Source organism: Nycticebus coucang, chromosome 18, assembly GCF_027406575.1.
Source record: "Nycticebus coucang isolate mNycCou1 chromosome 18, mNycCou1.pri, whole genome shotgun sequence".
NCBI lineage: Eukaryota > Metazoa > Chordata > Mammalia > Primates > Lorisidae > Nycticebus > Nycticebus coucang.
In genome coordinates, this window is record NC_069797.1 from 9,716,645 (window position 1) to 9,741,908 (window position 25,264).

Sequence of the window (25,264 nt, forward strand, 5' to 3'; positions counted from 1 at the left end):
CGGCCAAACTGCAACCAAAAAATAGCTGGGCGTTGTGGCGGGCGCCTGTAGTCCAGCTACTTGTGAGGCTGAGGCAAGAGAATCGCTTAAGCCCAGGAGTTGGAGGTTGCTATGAGCTGTGTGAGGCCACGGCACTCTACCGAGGGCCATAAAGTGAGACTCTGTCTCTACAAAAAAAAAAAAAAAATTTTTATGTACAGTTAAAATAGGAATTACGTATAGTCTACATACGCGACATCTGATGACAATTAAGTTTATGAACTTGCCACCATGTGCTTATGTTGGCAGTGATGTACAAACAGCTCAGTAGAGTTTCATAATTTTGGTATATCCGTGTTTCACAGCTGTGTTTGTGTTGACATGTGTTTGTGTCTTGCTGAGTGACATTCATTATTGCTGTTGGGTGTTTTCGTGTGCCATGATGAGAATGTCAGAGCATGAATTATAGCAATAGATAAGCATTAAATTTCTTGTTAAACTTGGCAAGAATGGAAATGAAATCAGGTCAGTGTCTGATAGTTAAGTTTGTGAACTCATCCTAGAGAAAGTATTATATATCTCATTGCTGAATATCTCTCTGAGGAGAATGTATCACTGGTAAAAGAGGTCAAGGTAGCCAGTAACAAGCAGAACTGATGAAAACATTGCAAAAATTTGTCGAATTGTATGTCGAAATTGTCTGCTGACTGTGAAAAGCACAACAGACCAAGTAATCCATTGAGAAAATTAGAAAAATCTTAACTGAAAATCTTGTCATGAAAATGGCATATGCAAAAATGGTCTCCAAGTAGGCAGCGCCTGTGGCTCAGTGGGTTGGGCGCTGGCCCCCTATACCGAGGGTGGTGGGTTCAAACCTGGCCCCGGCCAAACTGCAACAAAAAATAGCTGGGCTTTATGGCAGGTGCCTGTAGTCTCAGCTACTCAGGAGGCACCTGGGCAAGAGAATAGCCTAAGCCCAGGAGTTGGAGATTACTGTGAGCTGTGACACCACAGCACTCTACTGAGGGCAATAAAGTGAGACTCTGTTTCTATAATAAAATAAAATAAAAATAAAAAATAGCTGAGTGTTGTGGTGGGCGCTACTCGGGAGGCTGAGGCAAGAGAATTGCCTAAGCCTAGGAGTTGGAGGTTGCTGTGAGGTGTAATGCCATGGCACTCTACCGAGGGCGATAAAGTGAGACTATCTCTTTAAAAAAACAAACAAACAAAAAAAAACAAATGGTCTTGAAGTAGCTCACTGAAGAAAAAAAACAAGGAGAGTCAAAGTTTGCCAAGATCTTTTGGAGAGGCAAGAGGAACATAGGTGTACCAATACAACCTGAAACAAAGTGTCAAAGTACACAATGGAAGTCAGCCAGTTCTCTAGGATCAAAATATTTCCATTAGTCCGAATCAACTGTCAAAATAATATTAACATATTTTGATATCAGAGGGATTATTCATTATGAATTTGTGCCACCTGACCAGTTAACCAAGTTTCTTATGTGGAAGTGCTGAAAAGGCTGTGTGAAAAAGTTAGATGTATATGACCTGAAATTTTTGCCAGCAACTCATGACAGTGCACCAGCTTACACAGCACCATCTGTGAGGGAGTTTTTAGCCAATAAACAACTCTTTTGGAACACCCTACCTACCCACCTGATCTGGCCCTTGATGACTTTTTTCTCTACCCGAAAATAAAGGAAATATTGAAAGGAAGACATTTTGATGACTTGTCAGGACATCACAGGTAACATGATGACAACTCTGTTGGCCTATTCCAGAAAAAGAGTTCCAAAATTGCTTTGAAGGGTGGCGTTCAAGTACTGGTGTTGGTCCATAGCTTCCCAAGGGGAGTACTTTGAAAGTGACCATGGTGACATTCAGCAATGAGGTATGTAGCACTTTTCTTAGAATGAGTTTGTAAACTTGTCAGACGTATCAATATATATTTTTTTATCATATGTACTATTCCCTATCATATACTGTGTATGTAAAATGCACCTGTCTTTTTTTTTTTTTTTTTGTAGAGACAGAGTCTCACTGTACCACCCTAGGGTAGAGTGCCGTGGCGTCACACGGCTTACAGCAACCTCTAACTCTTGGGCTTACGCGATTCTCTTGCCTCAGCCTCCCGAGCAGCTGGGACTACAGGTGCCCGCCACAACGCCCGGCTATTTTTTGTTGCAGTTTGGCCGGGGCTGGGCCTGAACCCGCCACCCTCGGCATATGGGGCCGGCGCCCTACTTACTGAGCCACAGGTGCCTCCCAGATGCACCTGTCTTAATTATGTGTCCGCACACAGTTTAATTGCTATCTTACAACATAAACATATGTAATCATGGGAGTAACCAGTATCATAAAAGTGTATGTTCTCCCTTTAGTGAGTCTGTAAATTAAGTAGTGTTCCTATCCAGAATTCTTATGCTACCTGACAAGCTGATTTGCATGCTTATATGAAAGAAAATGTGGTAGAATATCTCTAAAGGCTTTCAAAGCACAGTGAGGGGAAAACTGGGCCTATTTCATAAAAAATGTCATAATGCTATAGTAATTTGAAAAGTCTAACACTGGCACAAGAAAAGCCAAACTTCAAATTAGTGAGTCTAGAATCATGATAAGTGGGAATATAGAGATTGCTTTTTTCTTTATGTACCACATAGAAACATGCAAAGAGTAATAAATGTCCATCTACCTGCTATCAGAGATTTAGAAAACGTAATTTTTTTTTGAGACAGTCTCACTATGTCACCCTGGGTAGAGTGCGGTGGCATCACAGCTCACAGCAACCTCAAACTCTTAGCGTTAAGTGATACTCTTGCCTCAGCCTCCCAAGTAGCTGGGACTACAGGTGCCCACCACGCCTGGTTATTTTTTTTGTTGTTGCAGTTGTCATTGTTGTTTAGCTGTCCCGTGCAGGGTTGAAGCCCGCCACCCTTGGTGTATGTGACTGGCGCCCTAACCACTGTGCTAGGGGCGCTGAGCCAGCTGACTATATTTTACATGTGTTTATGCTTTTATTATATGTGGATTATAAACTATTAGTATTGTTTCCTGTATTTGTAGCATATGTGAATATCAGTTTGTAAATTCTCAACTTTACTGTGTTGAGGTTTATCTGTTTTGAAATGTGAAGCTTTAGTTACTTCATTGTAAATGCTGTATAGTTTTTTATTATGTGAGTATACTACAACTGATACTTTTTTTTTTTTTTGTGGTTTTTGGCCAGGGCTGGGTTTGAACCCGTCACCTCCGGCATATGGGACCGGCGCCCTACTCCTTGAGCCATAGGCGCCGCCTACAACTGATACATTTTATTGACAGGAATTAGGTTTTTCTCAAGTTTTCCTATTGCAGTGCTGTAGTAAATACTCTTTATAAGTAAGCGTATGAGTTTCTTTATGGTATATACCTATGAGTTAATGCTGAGCTGTAATAGGATGGAATTTTATTTATTTATTTATTTTTATTTTTATTTTTTTGAGATAGTGTCTCACTGTGTCACCCTTGGTAGAGTGCTGTGACATCACAGCTCAAAGCAACCTCAAACTCTTGGGCTTAAGCGATTCTCTTGCCTCAGCCTCCTCAGTAGCCGGGACTACAGGCGCTTGCCACAACACTTGGCTATTTTTTGTTACAGTTGTCATTGTTGTTTAGCAGGGTTCAAACCCGCCAGCCTTGGTGTACGTGGCTGGCACCGTACCACTGTGCTATGGGCGCTGAGACAGGTAGAATTTTAGATCTGTACAGAATGACAAACATGTTCAATAAGTGTTTTGTTGAGATAATTAACTAGTTAGGAAAGAAAAGGATATAATTAGATCCCTTTTTAGAGGAAAAAAAAAACTACATTATTAAGGAGCTAAATAATAATAATAATAAACTTTAAAAAGCAGAAGAGGAATATGTAGAAGAGTATTTTTATAATTTGGGAATGGAGAATGTCTTTCAAAGTTAAAACAAGTTATGGATTCTAGGATGAATATTTATAAAAAAGGGAGAAAGGGGCTGGGCACAGTGGCTCATGCCTGTAATCCTAGCACTCTGGGAGGCTGAGGCCAGTGGATTGCCTGAGCTCATGGGTTCGAGACCAGCCTGAGCAAGAGTGAGACCCTTATCTCTAAAAAATAGCTGGGTGTTGTGGTGGGAACCTAGAGTCCCAGCTACTTGGGAGGCTGAGGCAAGAGAATCCCTTGAGCCCAGTAGTTTGAGGTTGCTGTGACCTGCGATGCCACAGCATTCTATCGAGGGTGACAAGGTGAGACTGTAGCTCAGAAAACATGGGGAGAAAGGGATTGATATTCAGAAATACACAGAAGGAGGGAGAGGGAAATGAGAGCAGAAATTTTAATTTCTGAAAAAACAGTTTGCCAAAGTTCTGTGTGCTATCCTCTACTGTTTTTAGGGCTCATCTATGTCCCTCTTTTCCTCACTCCTTTAGCCTTCTTGGCTTTGCCAATTTGTTTTTTCCTTGACCTCTGTAGTACCTCCTCCCAGAATGCTCTTCTCTTGTCTCTTTTAGGTGAGGAGAGGTGTATCTGTTTTGAAACATGGAGCTCTTCTCATCTCTCAAGCTTCAACACGAAAAGTCACCTTAGAATATAATTTATTACCCAAACTGAGACAACTTTAAGAATAAGTAGAACGTAATTAATAATTCTACTAGACTGGACAAGAGGTGTAAATTGGGACTGTAAGGAAATCAACAACTTATGGTCATCCTAGCTTTTTTTCTCTAAGCACCTCACTCCCTCATGCCTTCCCCTTCTTTGCCAATAACCTTATTTTATTTGTAGTACTTTATCATATTATTTCACAATTATTTACTGTCCGCGTCCCTTCCCAGTAAGTATATCTTGGTCATCCTTCTGTGCCAGTGTTTAGATTAGTGTTGGTAGGTAGTAGTGTACTGTTCAATAAAAAAAAAAATTTTTTTTGAGACAGAGTCTCACTTTGTCGCCCTTGGTAGAGTGTAGTGGCGTCACAGCTCACAGCAACCTCCAACTCTTGGGCTTAAGTGATTCTCTTGCCTCGGCCTCCCGAGTAGTTGCTACTACAGGCACCCACCACAGTGCCTGGCTGTTTTTTGGTTGCAGTTGTCACTGTTGTTTAGCAGGCCTGAGCCAGTCTGGAATTCACCTGGTGCCCTACTCACTGAGGTATGGGCGCAGAGCCACAATGTGATTTATTTATAAAGGAGAACAAAGTGACAATGAACAATATTTCAGAAATTGAAAAAGATGACACTAAGAGAACTGAATGCACACCTTTGTATTTCTTCAGAGTTTGTGATTTAATTACATAAAGATGAAGAATTCATTTTGCAACCTAAAAATATTAAAACTATTAACACTTTAATAAACTATATAAAAAAGATGAAACAAAAGTGCATTTATAGAATTATGGTCAGTCAGGCCCGTTCCCTGCAGAGAGAATCCCCAGTATGGCCTCATTCATTTGTGAAGACACAGCAATCTTTGTTTAGATGCACACATTCATCTACTTGTCCTCTGTGGTCAGCCCTCCACTTGATGGTTTCCTTCTGCTATGAATGTGCTTGTCCATTTGCCTGCTTCTTAGAGCAGACATACATATCTTCCTCATCCACCAGCCATTGGAAGATTGGGGGCATGCAGAGGATTGATTCTCTGGGAAGGATTTCCTGGTTGGCCTTCTTACATCATCAAATCTGGAATCAGATGAGTTTCCACAGCTGCTTCTTTTCTTAACACTTTGCTGAAGCAGAGTTTTGAAAAACAAAACCACATACTCAACTATTCCCCAGAAGAAATCTGTTATCAAAGATAATTGTCATGGAGACTGACTCCAGGTTTCCTGCACTTGTCCATTCCAGATGTAAACCATCTTGCCTCCTTTCCCGGCTTCTGTGCTACTTGATTTTTTTTTTAATAGTAATGGGGTCTTGCTCTGTTGCCCAGGCTTGTCTTTATCTCCTGGGCTCAAGTGATTCTCCTGTCTAGGCCTCCCAAAGTGCTGGGATTACAGGTGTGAGCCACTGCACCCAGCCTACAATTGACTTTTTCACAGCTATAAAATTTAGGACCGTGTGTGTGTGTGTGTGTGTGTATTTTTTTTTGTTGTTGTTGGGGATTCATTGAGGGTACAGTAAGCCAGGTTACACTGATTGCATTTGTTAGGTAAAGTCCCTCTTGCAATCATGTCTCTCTCTCTCTCTCTCTCTCTCTCTATATATATATATATATTTTTTTTTTTTCTTCCCCCTAGAGACAGAGCCTCACTGTGTCGCTCCCGGTAGAGTGCCTTGGCATCACAGCTTACGGCAACCTCCAGCTCTTGGGCTTAGCTGATTCTCTTGCCTCAACCTCCCGAGTAGCTGGAACTACAGGTGCCCGCCACAATGCCTGGCTATTTCTTTGTTGGAGTTTGGCCGGGCCTGGATTCAAATCCGCTACCCCTGGTATATGGGGCCAGCGCCCTACTCACTGAGCCACAGGTGCTGCCCCATGTATATATATTTTTTATAATATATGCATACGGTAGAACCTCTATAGTTGAATCCCTCCCTATATTGACCACCTCCTTACATTGACCTAATTTTCATAGACTGAACGTGCACCACATGTATGTATCAGCACAGTAGGCCTGATGTTACGTTGACCGATTTGTTTCAGTTCTTTGGGTGGTCAGTTTACAGAGGTTCTGCTGTATTTGTTAGATACTTACAGAAAAGCATTTACTGAACAGCTGCTATGTCGCAGGTCCTATGCTAAGATTTTATTACTTTAGGTAATTATATTATTTGTCATATATTAAAGAACTTTTTTTTTTTTTTTTTACAGTTTTGGCTGGGGCGGGATTCAACCCACCACCCCAGTATATGGAGCCAGCGCCCTACTCCTTGAGCCACAGGCGCCACCCTAAAGAACCTTGTTTAAGTGTAAAGGAAATGACTCATCAATGTTTTTTAAACTTCAGTAACTCATATTAAGTAATTACATGAGGAAAAGGTGACTTGTCATTGTTTTATTTATTTATTTATTTATTTTTTTGTAGAGACAGAGTCTTACTGTACCGCCCTCGGGTAAGCCCAAGAGTGCCGTGGCATCACACGGCTCACAGCAACCTCTAACTCTTGGGCTTACGCGATTCTCTTGCCTCAGCCTCCCGAGCAGCTGGGACCACAGGCGCCCGCCACAACGCCCTGCTATTTTTTTGTTGCAGTTTAGCCGGGGCTGGGTTTGAACCTGCCACCCTCGGCATATGGGGCCAGCGCCCTACTCACTGAGCCACAGGCGCCGCCCGTCATTGTTTTATTTACATAGCTAGTTATTTATTAGAATTTTACTTGCTAGTTTAATTCTTATGAATTCTATGTCTCATCCTGTTTAGGTGGTTTCCTAGAAACATGATTGTTTGTTGGACTTGATCTCACAGCCTGGTGAGGACTTCTCTACTGATAATGTCAAGTTCAGGTTATCCTCCCAACCAAGGAGCATTCAGCACAGAACAAAGTCGTTATCCTTCCCACTCTGTCCAGTATACCTTTCCCAATACCCGCCACCAGCAGGTAAGGAAAAAATGGTATGTAAACTGTGTATGTATCTTGTGTTTTTCTTTACTTTTCCTATTTAATACATTTGTTGGTGGGAAACCACATACACTTTTCTTTCTTTCTTTTTTTTTTTTTTGGGGGGGGGTGAGACAAGAGTTTTACTATGTCGCCCTCAGTAGAGTGCTGTGCTGCCATAGCTCACAGCAACCTCAAACTCTTCTGGGCTTAAGCAAGTCTCTTGCCTCAGCCTCCCAAGTAGCTGGGACCACAGGTGCCTGCCACAATGCCTGGCCATTTGTTTTTTTGTTGTTGTTGCAGTTGCCATTGATGTTTTAGCCGGCCTAGGCCGGATTTGAACCCGCCACCATCAGTGCGTGTGGTCGGTGCCATAACCACTGCTACGGGCACTGCCCCCCAAATACACTCTTTTTGTTTGTTTTTATTTTTTTAATGGTAAGAACCATTTTCAAAGATGGAGAAGAAAGATTGGGAATTAATTATGTCTGTCTTCTTATGACTTTATGCTAGATTTCAGAGATTGAATGAATCTTTGCTTCTGTTTGTAGGTGTTGTTGATGGATAGAAAAGTATCAATTGCCTTGAGTTTTTCGGTTAAAGATCTATGTTTATTCTCCAAGTCCTGGTTGAGTTTTAAGTTGGCCAGATAATTTGGTTTCTCTAGCGTGGTGACCAGGATAAAAGCTTCTATTTTGAGATTTGTAAATAAGAAGATTTATATGATAGGAGAAGTTTATATATTGATTTATCTTGTGAAAAACAAACTAGGAGGTTGGCCGGGTGTGGTGGCTCACACCTATAATCCTAGCATACTGGGAGGCTGAAGCGGTTGGATTGCTTGAGCTCATGAGTTCCAGACCAGCCTGAGCCAGAGTGAGACCTCGTCTCTTTAGAAAAAAAAAGTAGCTGGGTGTTATGGCGGGTGCCTGTAGTCCCAGCTACGTAGGAGGCTGAGGTAAGAGAATCACTTGAGCCCCAAGAGTTTGAGGTTGGTATGAGCTATGATGCCATGGCACTCTACCGAGGGTGATAAAGTGAAATTGTCACAAACAAAAAAAACAAAGTAGGAGGTGAAATGGTCAGTTCAGATGGACCAGAGTAGGGGGTGTAAGAGGTTTTAAGAAAATAGGAAAGGGGCCAGCGTGGTGGCTTATGCTTGTAATCTTAGCATTCTGGGAGACTGAGGCAGGTGGATTACTTGAGCTCACGAGTTGGAGACCAGTCTGAGCAAAATCGAGACCCCATCTCTACTAAAAATAGAAAAACTGAGGCAGGAGGATCATTTGAGCCCAAGAGTTGGAGGTTGCTGTGAGGTATGATGCCATAGCACTCTATCCAGGGCAACACCTTCAGACTCTGTCTCAAAAAAAAAAAAAAAAAAAGAAAATAGGAAAGGAAGGAATGAAAAATGGTCATCTGAAAGAATAAGCAAGCAGATTTCTCAGAGAAATATAATTGAATACTATTAGATGCTACTGAGGACTCCTTTGAAGTGTGGCCATTGTTACAGAGTAAGAATGGACTTCCTTATATTGATCCTGTGTAGAGTAACATTTTCTCTTTTCACCAGTAAGTATAATGTTAGTTGCATGTTTTTGTTAATATCCTTTTTTGGTTGAAGAAGTTATCTTCTGGGCAGCGCCTGTGGCTCATTGGTTAGGGCGCCGGCCTCATATGCCAAGGGTGGCGGGTTCGAACCCAGCCCCGGCCAAACTGCAACAAAAAAATATTGGATGTTGTGGTGGGCGCCTGTGGGCCCAGCTACTCAGGAGGCTGAGACAAGAGAATTGCCTTAGCCCAGGAGTTGGAGGTTGCTGTGAGCTGTGATGCCACAGCTCTCTACCAAGGGTGACAGCTTGAGACTGTTTCTAAAAAAAAAAAAAGAAGTTATCTTCTATTCATGGTTTGATAATTTTTTTTTTTTGAGACAGAATTTCACTATGTCACCCTCAGTAGAGTGGTATGGTGTCACAGCTCACAGCAATGTCAAACTCTTGGGCTTAAGCATTCTTTTGCCTTAGCCTCCCAGGTAGCTGGGACTACAGGTGCCCGCCACAACACCCGGCTATTTTTTTTGTTGCAGTTGTCGTTGTTTAGATGGCCCGGGCTGGGTTCAAACCCTACCCTTGGTGCATGTGGCTGGTGCTATAATGACAGTGCTATGGGCACCGAGCCCTGGTTTGATAATTTTTATTATGATTGAGCATTGAATTTTGCTTGTAGGTCCTGCCTACATTGATACTATTTACCTGATTACCAATTTTCTAGATTATTGTTGCTGCTTTGTTTTTAAAATTAACTTTATAGTTTATGTAATAAAATGTACTCATTGTATGTGTATGTTGCAGCAAATTTTGACAGACTTATGCGCCATACATCCCATCACCAAAATGAAGATAAAGAACAGTTATATCACCCTATAGCGGTTCTCAACCTGTGGGTTGGGACCCCTTTGTAACAATAATAATACATCCTGCATATCAGATATTTACATTACCATTCATAACAGTAGCAAAATTACTATTACGAAGTAGCAATGAAAATAATTTTATGGTTGGGGTCACCACAACATGAGGAACTATATATTAAAGGGTTGTGGCATTAGAAAGGTTGAGAACCTTGGCCCTAGAAAGTTCCTTGTTACCCCATCCAAGACGGTCTTCCTGCCCCACTTCCTACTGACCTCAGCTCTTGGGAAATCACTGACTTACTTTCTGTAAGATTAGATTGTATTTGAGTTTTGTATGAACTCTGTAGTCTATGGCCTCTTTGCTTCCCATAATATTTCTGAGATTTATCTATGCCTGGCACATCTCAGTAGTTCATTCCTTTTTGTTATTGTGTATACCACAATTTGTTTATGGAGCCATCCATTCCAGTTGTTGCTTACTATAAGTAAAATTATTTTGAAAACGTATCTGTTTATTGTAGCGAGATTACTTAAAGAGGTATTGCCTTAGTGAACAGTGTCCTTTGGAGAGTTTATGTGTTTACTTTTTATCAAGTTCAATATATTATTTTTTTTTTTTTTTTTTTTTTTTTTTTTTTTTTTTTTGTAGAGACAGAGTCTCACTTTATGGCCCTCAGTAGAGTGCCGTGGCCTCACACAGCTCACAGCAACCTCCAACTCCTGGGCTTAAGCGATTCTCTTGCCTCAGCCTCCCGAGTAGCTGGGACTACAGGCGCCCGCCACAACGCCCGGCTATTTTTTGGTTGCAGTTTGGCCGGGGCCGGGTTTGAACCCACCACCCTCGGTATATGGGGCCGGCGCCTTACCGACTGAGCCACAGGCGCCGCCCTCAATATATTATTTTTGTATTTTATATTTTGTGCTTTTTGCATCATTACTAAGAAGTTTTTGCCAAATGCAAAGCCACTAAGATTTTCACCTATGTTTCTTCTCTACGTTTTATAATTTTAGGTTTTACATTTAGATCTACCATCCATTTTGAATTAAATTTTGTATGTGGTGTGCAAGTAAGGTTGAGGTTTAATTTTTCATCGTTTAAGAATGATGTTAGCTTGAAAAATATTCCTTCCTGCTACATTTTCTTAAAGAGTTTGTATAGGATTGGTATTTTTTTCTTCCTTAGATCCTTCCTTTATAGAATTTATAAGTGATGCCATTGGGCCTAGAATTTTCTTTTTGGAAAGAGTTTAAATTATGAACTCATTTTCTTTCTTTTTTTATTTTTTGACTTAGTGTCTCACTTTGTTGCTCAGGAAGGAGAGCAGTGGCATGATCATAGCTTTTCTGTAACCTCAGACTCCTGGGCTAAAGTGATCCTTGGCCTCCCAAGTAGCTGGGACTAGAGGCATATGCCACCATGCCCAGCTAATTTTTTTTTTTTTACTTTTTGTAGAGATGGGGTCTCACTGAGTTGCCCAGGCTGGTCTCAAACACCTGGCCTCCCTCAAGTAGTCCTGCCTTGGCCTCCCAAAGTGCTGGGATTACAGGCATGAGCCATGGTGCTTGGTCTTCAATTTCCTTAATATTTATATTCAGATTCTCTTTTGTTGTCTTGAGTAGTTTTGGTAAGTTTTATTAAGGTATTCGATTTATTGACATAAATTATTACAGTATTCCTTATGTTTTTGAGATGTGATGCTGTTCTTCATGTTGCAGATAAGTGTTTTATTTCTTTTTAATCAGTCTACCTAGGTTTATCAATTTAATAGATTCTTTCCTTCGAAGAACTATTTTTGGTGTTGATGATTTTCACTATTTTTTCTGCTTTTTCACTGATTACTGCTCTTATTGTTTTCTTTTTTTCTATAGTTGCCTACATATATACCATTTCTTACGTTCTTCATGCCTTTATATATATTCAAGTTTCCTTCTGATATCATTGTATTTTCACTTGAAGAACTTTATTTCTTTTAGTATAGGACTCTGGGCAATGAATTCTCTCAGCTTTTGTTTTCCTGGAAAAGTTTTTATTTCAACTTTATTTTTGAAAACTATTTTCAGTCTATGTAGAATTCTAAATTGACAGTTACATTCTTCACTTTAAAAGATGTCATTTCCTTGTATTCTGGCTTCTATGGTTTCTGACTAGAACTTTGTGGTCAATTCTTATCTTTGTTCATTTATATATAAAACTTATCTCTCCTCCCCACCCACACCCCCCACTTCTACCCCCATCCCCTGGTTACTTTTTTTTTTTTTTTTTGTAGAAACAGAGTCTCACTTTATGGCCCTCAGTAGAGTGCTGTGGCCTCACACAGCTCACAGCAACCTCCAACTCCTAGGCTTAAGCAATTCTCTTGCCTCAGCCTCCCGAGTAGCTGGGACTACAGGCGCCCGCCACAACGCCCGGCCATTTTTTGGTTGCAGTTTGGCCGGGGCCGGGTTTGAACCCGCCACCCTCGGTATATGGGGCCGGCGCCTTACAGACTGAGCCACAGGCGCCGCCCCCCTGGTTACTTTTAAGATTTTTCTCTTTGGCTCGCACCTGTAGCTCAGCAGCTAGGGCACCAGCCACATATACCAGCAGTGACGGGTTCAAATCCAGCCTGCCAAACAACAAAGACAACTACAACCAAAAAATAGCCAGGGGTTGTGGTGGGTGCTTGTAGTCCCAGCTACTTGGGAGGCTGAGGCAAGAGAATCACTTTCGCCTAAGAGTTCGAGGTTGCTGTGAGCTGTGATGCCCTCATAGTGAGACTGTCTCAGGAAAAACAAACAAAACCAAAGATTTTTCTGTTTGTCACTGTTTTTCTACAGTTTGATTGTTATGTGCCCTTGTGCTTTTTGAGTGAATATGTCATTGCGTTTGGCATTCACTAAACATCTTGACTCTGTGGATTTATAATTTTCAAAAAAATTTGGGCAATTTGGGGCCATTATTTCTTCAAATGCCTTTTTCTATTTTCTCTCCCCCTATTTTCCCTTATACTTCTACAGGTCAATGGTTTTCTATTCTCTCTACCCTGTTTTTTCTAAATCCATTAGCTTTATTTTGCTGTTGCTTCATGGTCGCATATTTTTCTTCTTCTTCTTTTTTTTTTTTTTTTTTTTGCAGTTTTTGGCCAGGGCTGGGTTTGAACCCACCACTGCCTGCTGGCGCTCTACTCCTTTGAGCCACAGGTGCCGCCCTACATATTTTTCTTCTATATTTTCTAACCTTTTGTTAATTTCTTCTGGTGAAGTTTCATTACAGGTACCTGTATTAGATTTTTCATTTTTGATTGAAAGGTGAACATTGTGAATTTTACCCTTTTTTAGTGCTGGCTTTTATTGTATTCCTACAAAGAAAGAGAGTTGGGGCTCGGCACCTGTGGCTCAAGCGGCTAAGGCGCCAGCCACATACACCTGAGCTGGCGGGTTCGAATCCAGCCCGCGCCCACCAAACAACAATGACGGCTGCAACCAAAAAATAGCCAGGCGTTGTGGCGGGCGCCTGTGGTCCCAGCTACTTGGGAGGCGGAGATAGGAGATTGGCTTGAGCCCAGGAGTTGGAGGTTGCTGTGAGCTATGATGCTATGGCACTCTACACAGGGCGACAGCTTGAGGCTCTGTCTCAAAAAAAAGAGAGAGAGTTGGTGTCACAAGAATTAAAGCAAATAGACAGCTTTCAGAATGGGAAAGGATATTTGCATGTCATGAATCTGACAAAGGGTTGATAACTAGAATCTATAGAGAACTCAAATTAATCAACAAAAAAAGAACAAACAATCCCATCACTGGGCAAGAGACATGAACAGAACCTTCTCTGAGGAAGACAGAGGCTAACATGAAAAAATGCTTATTATCCCAATGATCAGAGAAATGCAATCAAAACTACCTTGAAAAATCACCTAACCCCAGTGAGAATGGCCCACATCACAAAGTCCCAATGCTGCAGATGCTGGTGAGAGTGTGGAGAAAAGGGAACACTTTTGGTGAGATTGAAAACTAAGACAGTCTCTTTGGAAAGAAGTATGAAGAATCCTCAAAGAACTCAAAATAGACTTTCTGTTTGGTGCTGCAATCCCATTACTAGGCATCTACTCAGAAAATAAAAAATAAACAAACAAACAAAACATTTTAGGGCAGTGCCTGTGGCTCAAAGGAGTAGGATGCTGGCCCCATATGCCAGAGGTATCGGGTTCAAACCCAGCCCCAGCCAAAAACTGCAAAAACAAACAAACAAAAAAACAACAACACATTTTATCATAAGGACATTTGCACTAGATTGATTAATGCAGCTCCATCGCTAAAATGTGGAAATAACCCAAGTGGCCATCAACCCATGAATGGATTAATAAACTGTGGTATATGTGTACTATGGAATACTATTCAGCTATAAAAAGGTGGAGACTTTACATCTTTTGTATTGACCTGGATGGAGTTAGAGAACATTCTCTTTAGTAAAGTATCACAAGAATGGAAAAGCAAGAATCCAGTGTTTTCAATACCAATATGAAGCCAGTAGGCAAACTAATAAATGCCCAAGAGAAAAACTTAATTCATATTAATCTGAAATTAAAAAAAAAAAGAAAAGAAAAAGAGTTGGATTCCCCTGGTAGGCAGTTCAGTTACTTTTGAGGCTTATTTTTCAACTCTTAGGGCAGTGGTTCTCAACCTTCCTAGTGCCATGATGTATTTTCATTGTTAAAAAGGGGTTGCGACCCACAGGTTGAGAACCACTGTATTAGGGCAAGTCTAAAGTTGCCTTTTTTCTAGGTCTAATTTATCCCCCCACTTCTAAGTTTGTCTTCTCTGGGGTAGCTAATAAATGTTTTACTCTAAGATATCTATCTGAGTATTCAGTGAGGTTTCTTCATTCTTGTTAAAGGAAATTTGAATGAGTTCTGGCCCTTATGGATCTCCTGAATTGTTTGCTTTAGCGTTCCCTCTAATTGTTTCTTCATCAGAAATTATTCTTAGCCCAACCTTGTGGCTTTCCTTCCTGTGCATTTACAGATTAGAATTGAGGCAAAGACTTAAGGGAACCCAAATTCCGATTTTAGGAATCCTTTCTTTTTGTAACTCTCTCCTTCCTCACATACTCTATTCACCTGGCATCTGTGAACCTGCACTGTTGTTTCCTTTGTAACCGTGATTGTGGCATGCCACTATTTGGGTACTTTCCCTTGGCTCCAGTTTGGAAATTGACTCTGGGCACAAAGCCTGGGGTATGGTAGGTTAAGGCTCACCTTGATTGTTGCACTTCTCTCAGAGGTCAAGTCCTGTGCTACCTCTTCTCCAATGTATGAAAGTCATTTCTACATTATGTCTAACATTTTATTTTGTTTTATTTATTTTTATTACTATTTTTTGAGCCAGAGTCTCACTTCGTTGTCCTTGGTAGAGTGCAGTGGCATCACAGCTTATAGCAACTCAAACTCTTGGGCTCAAGTGATACTCTCGCCTCAGCCTCCTAAGTAGCTGGGCCTACAGGGGCTTGCTACAACACCTAGCTATTTTTAGAGATGGGGTCTCGCTCTTGCTCAGGCTGGGTATCTTAATATTTTAGCTAGTTACTGTAGGAGGGTAATTCTGAGTAGTGTTACCTGCTCATAGCTAGAAGCATACTCCTTACTCTTTTTTTTTTTTTTTTGAGATAGAGTCACCCTGGGTAGAGTGCTGTAGTGTCACAGTTCACAGCAACCTCAAAATCTTGGGCTTAAGTGATTCTCTTGCCTCATCCTCCCAAGTAGTAGCTGTGACTACAGGTGCCCGCCACAACACCTGGCTATTTTTTGTTGTTGTTGCAGTTGTCATTGTTGTTTTAGCTGGCCTAGGCCGGGTTTGAACACTCTAGCCACTGGAGTATATGGCTGGTGCCCTAACCACTGAGCACGGGTGCCAAGCCATTTCTCCTTACTTTTAGTATATGTGCTGCCGAAGCGAGCACTACTCCTTACTTTTAATTTGTCTTGCTGGGTGTATCCTTTACAAATTCTTTTGGAGAAAATCTGTGTTTGTTTAATTTTTGGAGTTGTTAAATTATTAAAAGTTTGTACTCCTAAAACTTGAATAATGAGGGCAGCTCCTGTGGCTCAAAGGGGTAGGGCACCGGTCCCATATGCCAAAGGTGGCGAGTTGAAGCCCAGCCCTGGCCAAAAAAAAAACAAAAAACAAAACAAAAAAGCTAAAAAAAAAAAAAACCCCAGAAACAAAAAACCAACTTGAATAATGATTTGGGTATTGAATTTGTAGGTTGTTTTCCTATAAAAACAGTTATTTTCATCTGAACTTGGAATATGCTGTTGTCTGCTTCTGTTTAGTATTGCTGATGATAAGTCTGCTTTTATTATGATCCTCATTACTTTGTAGGAAATCTATATTTCTTGGTACTTTGGTAAGGGTTTTGCTTTATCCTTGGTTTTGTAAAATTTTCTTGTGTCCAGTGTGGATTAAGTTTTAAAATAATATGTCTCGATTTTTCCTTAGGCTTTTTTAAATCTCAGGACCATGTTCCTAATTGCTGAGAAATGCTGTACTGTTATTTCTTAGAATATTAGCTCTCGCCTGTGGATGTTGAATGTAGGAACTTTTACTCTAGCTTTCATTTTTAACTTTTCTTCTGTGGTTTCTATATCTTTGTGCTTTCTTTTGTTCTGAGAGAGTTCCTCAGTTCAGTCTTAGCATTCCTTTTTACCTCTGAAGGTTCAACTGTTGTTCAGTTATTAAGTTTTAAATGTTTTTGATTGCAGTTTGATTCTTTTTTTCTTTCTTTTTGAGACAGAGTCTCACTTTGTTACCTTTAGCAGAGTGCCATGGAGTCATAGCTCGCAGCACCCTCAAACTCTTGGGTTCAAGTGATCCTCTTGCCTCAATCTCCTGAGTAGCTGGGACTACAGGCCTATAATCACTCACCACAAGCCCAGCTATTTTTTTTTTTTTTAGGAGACCGGGTCTAACTCTTTTTTTTTTTTTTTTTGTAGAGACAGAGTCTCACTTTATGGCCCTCGGTAGAGTGCCGTGGCCTCACACAGCTCACAGCAACCTCCAACTCCTGGGCTTAAGCGATTCTCTTGCCTCAGCCTCCCGAGTAGCTGGGACTACAGGCGCCCGCCACAACGCCCGGCTATTTTTTAGTTGCAGTTTGGCCGGGGCTGGGTTTGAACCCGCCACCCTCGGCATATGGGGCCGGCGCCCTACTGACTGAGCCACAGGCGCCGCCCCGGGTCTAACTCTTAACTCAGGCTAGTCTCGAACTTCTAAGCTCAGGCAATCTGCCCACCCAAGCCTCCCACAGTGCTAGGATTACAGGTGTGAGCCACCGCATCTACCCTTTTTTTAAAAATTTTGAAATGGTCTTGTCATTTTACCTTTTCCTTTCTTTTCTTTTCTTGAGATAGTGTCTCACTATGTTACCCTCAGTAGAGTGCTGTGCTGTCACAGCTCACAGGAACCTCAAACTCTTGGGCTTACGTGATTCTCTTGCCTCAGCCTCCAAAGTAGCTGGGACTACAGGAACCCGCCACAATGCCTGGCTATTTTTTTGTTGCAGTTGTTTAGCTGGCCCGGGCTGGGTTCAAACCCACCACCCTTGGTCTATGTGGCTGGCACCATAACCACTGTGCTACGGGTGCCAAGCTGTCATTTTACCTTTTCTTCATTGTTCTGCTTTGCTTATATTTTTATCTTTTTTTTTTTAAATACCCGCTGGATAAATTTAAAAATAAAATTTTTTTTTTTATTGTTAAATCATGGCTGTGTACATTAGTGCAGTCAAGGGGTACAATGTGCTGGTTTCATATACAATCTGAAATGTTCTCATCAAACTGTTCAATGTAGCCTTCATGGCATTTTCTTAGTTATTGTATGTAGACATTTGTGTTCTGCCTTTAGTAAGTTTCTCCTGTACCCATTCTAAGATGCACCGTAGGTACGGCCCCATCCCTTACTCTCCCTCCACCTTATCCTCCCCCCTCCCTTTCCTTCCTTGGCCCTTTCCTTATAGTCTTGTGCTATACTTGGGTTAAAGCCTTCATGTGAAAGCTGTAATTTAAATTCATAGTAGGGCTGAGTACATTGGATACTTTTTCTTCCATTCCTGAGATACTTTGCTAAGAAGACTATGTTCCAGTTCCATCCATGTAAACATAAAAGAGGTAAAGTCTCCATCTTTCTTTAAGGCTGCATAATATTCCATGGTATACATGTACCACCACCATTTGCTAGTCCATTGGTGGGTCGATGGGCACTTGGGCTTCTTCCATGACTTAGCAATTATGAATTGGGCTGCAATAAACATTCTGGTACAGATGTCTTTGTTATATTGTGATTTTTGGTCTTCTAGGTATAAACCTAGTAAGGGAATTATAGGATTGAATGGTAGGTCTATTTTTAGGTCTCTAAGTATTCTCCAAACATCCTTCCGAAAGGAACATATTAGTGTGCATTCCCACCAGCAGTGTAGAAGTGTGCCCTTTTCTCCACATCCACACTAAAACTTCCATTACAATGTTAAAGAGCAATAGAGACAATGCGCAACCTTGCCTGGTTCCTGATCTAAGTGGAAATGATTTCAATTTAACTCCATTCAATACGATATTGGCTGTGGGTTTGCTGTAGATGGCCTCTATTAGTTTAAGAAATGTCCCTTCTATACCAATTTTCTTAAGTGCTCTGATCATGAAGGGATGCTGGATATTATCAAAAGCTTTTTCTGCATCAATTGAAAGAATCATATGGTCCTTATTTTTTAGTTTGTTTATGTGCTGAATTACATTTATAGATTTACATATATTGAACCAGCCTTGAGACCCTGGGATAAATCCCACTTGGTCGTGGTGTATAATTTTTTTGATGTGTTGTTGGATTCTGTTTGTTAGGATCTTATTGAGTATTTTAGCATCAATATTCATTAGTGATATTGGTCTATAATTTTCTTTCCTTGTTGGGTCTTTCCCTGGTTTGGGGATCAAGGTGATGTTTGCTTCATAGAATGTGTTGGGTAATATTCCTTCTTTTTCTGTATTTTGGAAGAGGTTTAGTAGTATAGGTACTAGTTCTTCTTCAAAGGTTTGGTAGAATTCTGACGTAAAGCCATCTGGTCCTGGGCTTTTCTTTTTAGGGAGATTTTGTATAGTTGATGCTATTTTAGAACTTGATATAGGCCTGTTCAACATTTCCACGTCATTCTGGCTAAGTCTTGGTAGGTTGCGTACTTCCAGGTATTGGTCAATTTCTTTTAAATTTTCATATTTCTGAGAGTAGAGTTTCTTGTAGTATAGGATTATTATTAAGGATTATTTGAATTTCTGAGGGGTCTGTTGTTATTTCATTGTTACCATTTCTGATTGATGAAATTAGAGATTTTACTTTTTTTCCTGGTTAGGTTGGCCAAAGGTTTATCTATTTTATTGATCTTTTCAAAAAACCAACTTTTGGAATTATTGATCTGTTGTATAATTCTTTTGTTTTCAATTTCATTTATTTCTGCTCTGATTTTGGTTATTTCTTTTCTTCTACTGGGTTTGGGGTTGGAGTGTTCTTCCTTCTCCAGTTGCTTGAGATGTCCCATTAAGTTATTAACTTCCTCTCTTTCTGTTTTCTTGAGGAAGGCTTTCAGTGCTATTAATTTCCCTCTTAGGACTGCCTTTGCAGTATCCCAGAGGTTCTGGTAATTCATGTCTTGATTGTTGTTTTGTTCCACAAATTTGGTGATTTCCTTCTTAATCTCGTCTATAACCCATGTATCCTTCAGCATAAGGTTGTTTAGCTTCCATGTTTTTGTATGGGTATGCAGGTTCCTGTTGTTATTGAGTTCAACTTTTATTCCATGATGGTCTGAGAAGATGCAAGGAATAATTTCTATCTTTTTAAATTTGCTGAGGTTAGATTTGTGGCCTAGGATGTGGTCGATTTTGGAGTATGTTCCGTGGGCTGATGAGAAGAATGTGTATTCAGTTTTGTTGGGATGAAATGTTCTGTAGATGTCTGTTAAGTACAGATGTTTAACGGTTAAGTTTAAATCTAAAATTTCTTTGCTTAGCTTCCTTTTGGAGGATCTGTCTAGCACTGCTAAAGGGGTGTTAAAATCTCCAACTACTAGGGAACTGGAGGAAATCCAGTTGCTCATGTCTGTTAGAGTTTCTCTTATAAATTGAGGTGTGTTCTGGTTGGGTGCATAAATATTAATAATTGAAATCTCATCATATTGAGTATTACCTTTAACAAATATGAAATGTCTGTCCTTATCCTTCCTTATTTTGGTTGGTTTAAAGCGTGTTTTGTCTGCAAATAGGATTGCAACGCCTGCTTTTTTTCTGCTTTCCATTTGGCTGGAGTATAGATGACCATCCCTTCACCTTGAGTCTATATTTGTCTTTTAATGTAAGGTGTGATTCTTGTATGCAGCAGATTTCTGGCTTGAGTTTTTGTATCCAGTCAGCCAACTGTGCGTGTTTAGAGGATAATTTAAACCATTCACATTAATTGAGAATATTGATAAGCCTTTTGAGAGTCCGGTGGACATTTTTAATCCTTTTGCCACTGTGGAAGTTGGAATTTGATCAAAATTTTCTGGGTGGGTTTGCTTTTGTGGTGGAGGATTACGCTGGTCTTTATGGAGGATAAGTCTGAGAATATCCTGGAGAGCTGGTTTAGTTATGGCAAATTTCTTCAACATGTGAATGTCATTGAAGTATTTAATTTCTCCATCATAAATGAAACTCAGTTTAGCTGGGTAAAGGATCCTTGGTTGAAAGTTATTTTGTTTTAGGAGATTAAAAGTCGATGATCATCCTCTTCTAGCTTGAAGGTTTCAGCAGAGAGATCTGCAGTTATTCTAATATTCCTGCCCTTGTAGGTGATGGTTTTCTTTCGTCTGGCTGCTTTCAGAATTTTCTCCTTCACATAAACTTTAGTGAAATTGATTCTGATGTGTCTGGGGGATGTCTTATTTGGGTTGAGTCATGCTGGAGTTCTGAAACTGTCTGGTATCTGAATTTCAGAATCTCTTGGCATGTCTGGAAAGTTCTCCTTCATAATCTCATGGAGAAGAGACTCTGTGCCTTGTGAAGCCACTTTGTCGCTTTTGGGGATCCCTATAAGACGAATATTGATTTTCTTCAAATTATCCCAGAGCTCTCTGAGAGAATGATCTGTTTTTGCCCTCCATTTCTCTTCCTCTTTGAGAGTTTGGGAGCGTTTGAAAGCTTTGTCTTCAATGTCAGAAATCCTTTCTTCTGCTTGCTCCATTCTGTTACTGAGGGATTCTACTGTGTTTCTCAGATCTTTGAGGGCTGCAACTTCTTTTTTTTTTTATTGTAGAGACAGAGTCTCAGTTTATGGCCCTCGGTAGAGTGCCATGGCCTCACACAACTCACAGCAACCTCCAGCTCTTGGGCTTAAGTGATTCTGTTGCCTCAGCCTCCCAAGTAGCCAGGACTACAGGCGCCCGCCACAATGCCTGGCTATTTTTTGGGTGCAGTTTGGCCGGGGCCAGGTTTGAACCCGCCACCCTCGGTATATGGGGCCGGCGCCTTACCGGCTGAGCCACAGGTGCCGCCCAGGGGCTGCAACTTCTTGTCTCACTGTGTCAAAATCTTTGGTCATTTGGCCTTTGAATTCGTTGAATTCTTGAGATATGTTTTGGGTTACTGCTTGCAATTCTAATTCGATCTTATTTGCTATCTGGATTCTGAATTCGATTTCTGATAGCTCAGCTATTTGTTGGTGCATGGGATCTTATGCTGTATCTGCCCCATTGATCCTCGGGGGAGTTGATCTACTCTGATTTTTCATATTGCCAGAGTTTTTCTGTTGATTTTGCTTTATGATTGTTTTTTGCCGTTTCCTTTGGCCATTGTCAGAGTTGGGGAGGTGTCTCTCCAAGATTAGATCCCAGCGGGATCACTCTATTGTTGCTCGATCTTTGTAGGGAGTGCCCCTGTGTAGTTCCTCTGGGGCTGCCCCAGCCAGGGAGTTCTGGTTGTGGAAGCAGCTCCAGAGTGTGACACACCCAGATCCAGCAACAGGGCGGGAGGTAGTGCGCACGGTTCTGGGAATGCCTGGCACCCAATGACTTTGGCACAGAGAGCCCAAGGCTCCAGCAGTCTCTGGCCAGGAGAAGGGCTCTGTGCAGAGGCAGGGAGGGCTCTGGAGGGCATGAGGCTACCAGAGTCCCTGGCTAGATGAGAGGGCCAGTGTTGAGGCAGGGAGGGTACAGGAGGGAGGACGCAGGGTTGCGTGGCTCCTGCAGTTCCTGCTGAGGGCATGCGGAGGCCAGGCGGGTGCTGTTCGCGGGTTGGGGGTTGTAGCGCAGCTCTTATGGAGGTCCGGGCGGTGCCAAGCCCTGGAGTTTGAGGTTGCTATGAGCTGTGACGTCACGACTTTCTACCCAGGGCAACAGCCCGAAGCTTCAATGTGCCAAAACCGGTCTCACTCTGCCCCTGAGGGTTAAGGCTGTAAGGCAGTTCAGTCCACTACTTTAGGCTGCTCAGTCACTAGGTTACTGCGACCCTGAGGGCAGAACTTGCCGGGGCAGTTCTCTCACAATGGCTCCCTGTGGCCCAACACTATTAGGTCCATCCGACTCAGTGGCTCAGTCTGGGGCCCTAGACAATTCCCAAAGTTCTCCGCACTCCTGCTCAAGCTCTCCCCAAGGTAGTTCAACTGAGTGCCATGTGCAAAAACACTGAAACAGTTCACAGGTAAGGCTTTTCCGGTTTGTACTCTCACTGCTGCTTGTACTTAAGACTGCCAGTGGGATTAGGTCGATTGAACACATGCAACCACTTGCCAGTTTTCCACTGTTTTTGTCCTCTTCTTGGGGTCCAGAAGTCCCTTGCTGGCTCCCTGTATGCTCAAAGTGATGATTATAGGCAGATCCCACCAGCCAGAGATGCCTGGAGTCTTATCTCCCCAGAGTTACTGTGCCCAGTTGCAGGGAAGCTGTTACTTGGCCGCCATCTTTCTCCACCTCTATTTTTATCTTTGTATCTGAGATTTCTTCTTAGACTATCTGTGAATTATGTTTAACTGTTACCTGCACACAGAGAAGGGCTCAATCTCTTATTTCTTATTTGATCAGTTTAATTTTCTGATTGTCTTTATTTTTTATGTTTTAATCTTTTAAAAAAATTTCCTAGTATTGGTTTGGTGCCCATAGCTTAAGCAGCTAAGGTGCCAGCCACATACACCGGAGCTGGCGGGTTTGAATCCAGCCTGGGCCTGCCAAACAACAACTATAACCAAAATATAGCCAGGCATTGTGGTGGGTGCCTATAGTCCCAGCTACTTGGAAGGCTAAGGCAAGAGAATCGTTTAAGCCCAGGAGTTGGAGGTTGCTGTGAGCTGTGATTGTCACGGCACTCTACCCAAGGTGACAGCTGGAGGCTCTGTCTCAAAAAAAAAAAAAAAATTCCAAGTATTAATTGTGGGGATACAAGTGTTTTTATTATATGAATATCTTCTATAATGATTAAGTCAGGGCTTGTGGTTTTCCCATCAGGAGAATAATGTTCATTTTACCCAGCAGTTAACTGCACCCATTCTCCCCACTTTTTGGTTGTAGTATTCATTGTTTAGGTCCTGGTTGCTTTGGTGTTTGGGTTTCCATTCCTGAGATATTTCATCTAAGATAATGGTTTCCAGTTTCATCCAAGTTGCTGCAAATGGCATTAATTCTTTCCTTGTTATGGCTGAGTAGTACTCCATAGTGTATATACACCAAATTTTCTGTATCCACTCCGAATTGAAGAGCACTTAAGTTGGTTCCATTTTTTTCAATTATTATTTATGCTGAGGTAAGATATATGAGACATTCAGGTGCAGGTGTTCTTTTGATAAAATGACTTCATTTTATTTAGGTAGATATGTGAGATTATTAGATTGAATAGTTAGGTCTCCATTCATTGTTTTGAGAAATCGCCATACTGTTTTCTGTGGAGTTGTGGTCCCCAAGCCCCATGGTGTACATGAGTTCCAGTCTATAGTCTGTTAGGAGCCAGGCTGCACAGCAGGTGAGTGGTGGGGGGGTGACCTAGGGAAACATGTTTATAGTTAATTGCATCTGTCCTCTCACCATCTAAGCTCCGCCTCTTAGGAGCGTAAACCCTTGTCTGAACTGTGCATGCCGGTGATCTAGGCTGTGCACACTCCTTATGAGAATCTGACGCCTGATGATCTGAAATGAAGATGTTTGAACCATCCAAAGTCATCCACCTCCTCCCTCACTGGTCCGTAGCCATGAAACCGGTTCCTGGTGCCTAAAATGTTGGGGACCTTTGCCACAGAGGTTGTACAATTTGCAGTCACATCAACTTGTAAGTGTTCCTTTGTCTTTGCATCCACCCTCGCATCTATTTTTTTTTTTGACTTTCTAGTTATAGCCATTTTGATAGGGTGAAGGCAGTATCTCATTGTAGTTTTAATTTGCATTTCCCTGGTGATGAGTGATGTTGAGCGTTCATTTTTTTTTTTTTTTTTTTTTTCGAGACAGGGTCTCACTTTGTCACCCTCAGTAGAGTGCGTTGGTGTCACAGCTCACAGCAACCTCAAACTCTTGGACTTAAGCCATTCTCTAGCCTCAGCCTCCCAAGTAGCTGGGACTATAGGCGCCCACCACAATGCCCAGCTAATTTTTTTTTTAGAGCCGGGGATCTTGCTTTTGCTTAGGCTGGTCATAAACCAGTGAGGTCAGGCAATACACCTGTCTCGGCCTCCCAGAATGCTAAGATTACAGGCATGAGCCACCACACCCAACCCTTGAATTAATTTTTGTACATAGTGAGAGGTAGGGTCCTGTTTCTTGCGCATGTGGTTATCTACTTTTCCCATCAGCGTTTATTGAGTAGGGCTTCCTTTCCTAAGTCTGTGTTATACTGTCTGCTTTGTTGAAGATCAATTAGTTTTAGGTTGTATGGGTTTATATCTGGGTTCTCTATTCTGTTCCATTGGTCTATATCTCTACTTTTATACTGTTACCATGCTGTTTTGGTAAATAACTATAGGCTTATAGTATAATTTGAAATCAGGTAATGTGATGCCACCAGATTTATTCTTTTTTTTTTTTTTTTTTTTGTAGAGACAAGAGTCTCACTTTATGGCCCTCGGTAGAGTGCCGTGGCATCACACAGCTCACAGCAACCTCCAACTCCTGGGCTTAAGCAATTCTCTTGCCTCAGCCTCCCAAGTAGCTGGGACTACAGGCGCCTGCCACAACGCCCACCTATTTTTTGGTTGCAGTTCAGCCGGGGCCGGGTTTGAACCTGCCACCCTCAGTATATGGGGCTGGCGCCTTCAGATTTATTCTTTTTTTTTTTTTTTTTTTGGCCGGGGCTGGGTTT

General features: G+C 41.5%; 1 protein-coding gene and 1 pseudogene across 15 annotated transcripts in view; one reads left to right on the forward strand and one right to left on the reverse strand.

Annotated features, from left to right (window-relative positions):
• NCOR1 (nuclear receptor corepressor 1) overlaps positions 1 to 25,264 on the forward strand; it is a 203,810-nt gene that overhangs the window by 20,262 nt on the left and 158,284 nt on the right. For 14 of the 15 annotated variants that reach the window (XM_053568551.1, XM_053568563.1, XM_053568559.1 and 11 more), the window contains exon 2: positions 7,351 to 7,528. In XM_053568551.1, coding sequence (XP_053424526.1) covers positions 7,421 to 7,528 — 108 coding nt within the window. In that variant the 5' untranslated portion in view covers positions 7,351 to 7,420. Of the gene's footprint in view, positions 1 to 6,952; positions 6,969 to 7,350; positions 7,529 to 25,264 lie in introns of those variants that run through there. The other variant, XM_053568552.1, reaches the window with a different exon arrangement.
• LOC128571009 (selenoprotein K-like) lies at positions 5,556 to 5,844 on the reverse strand (annotated as a pseudogene).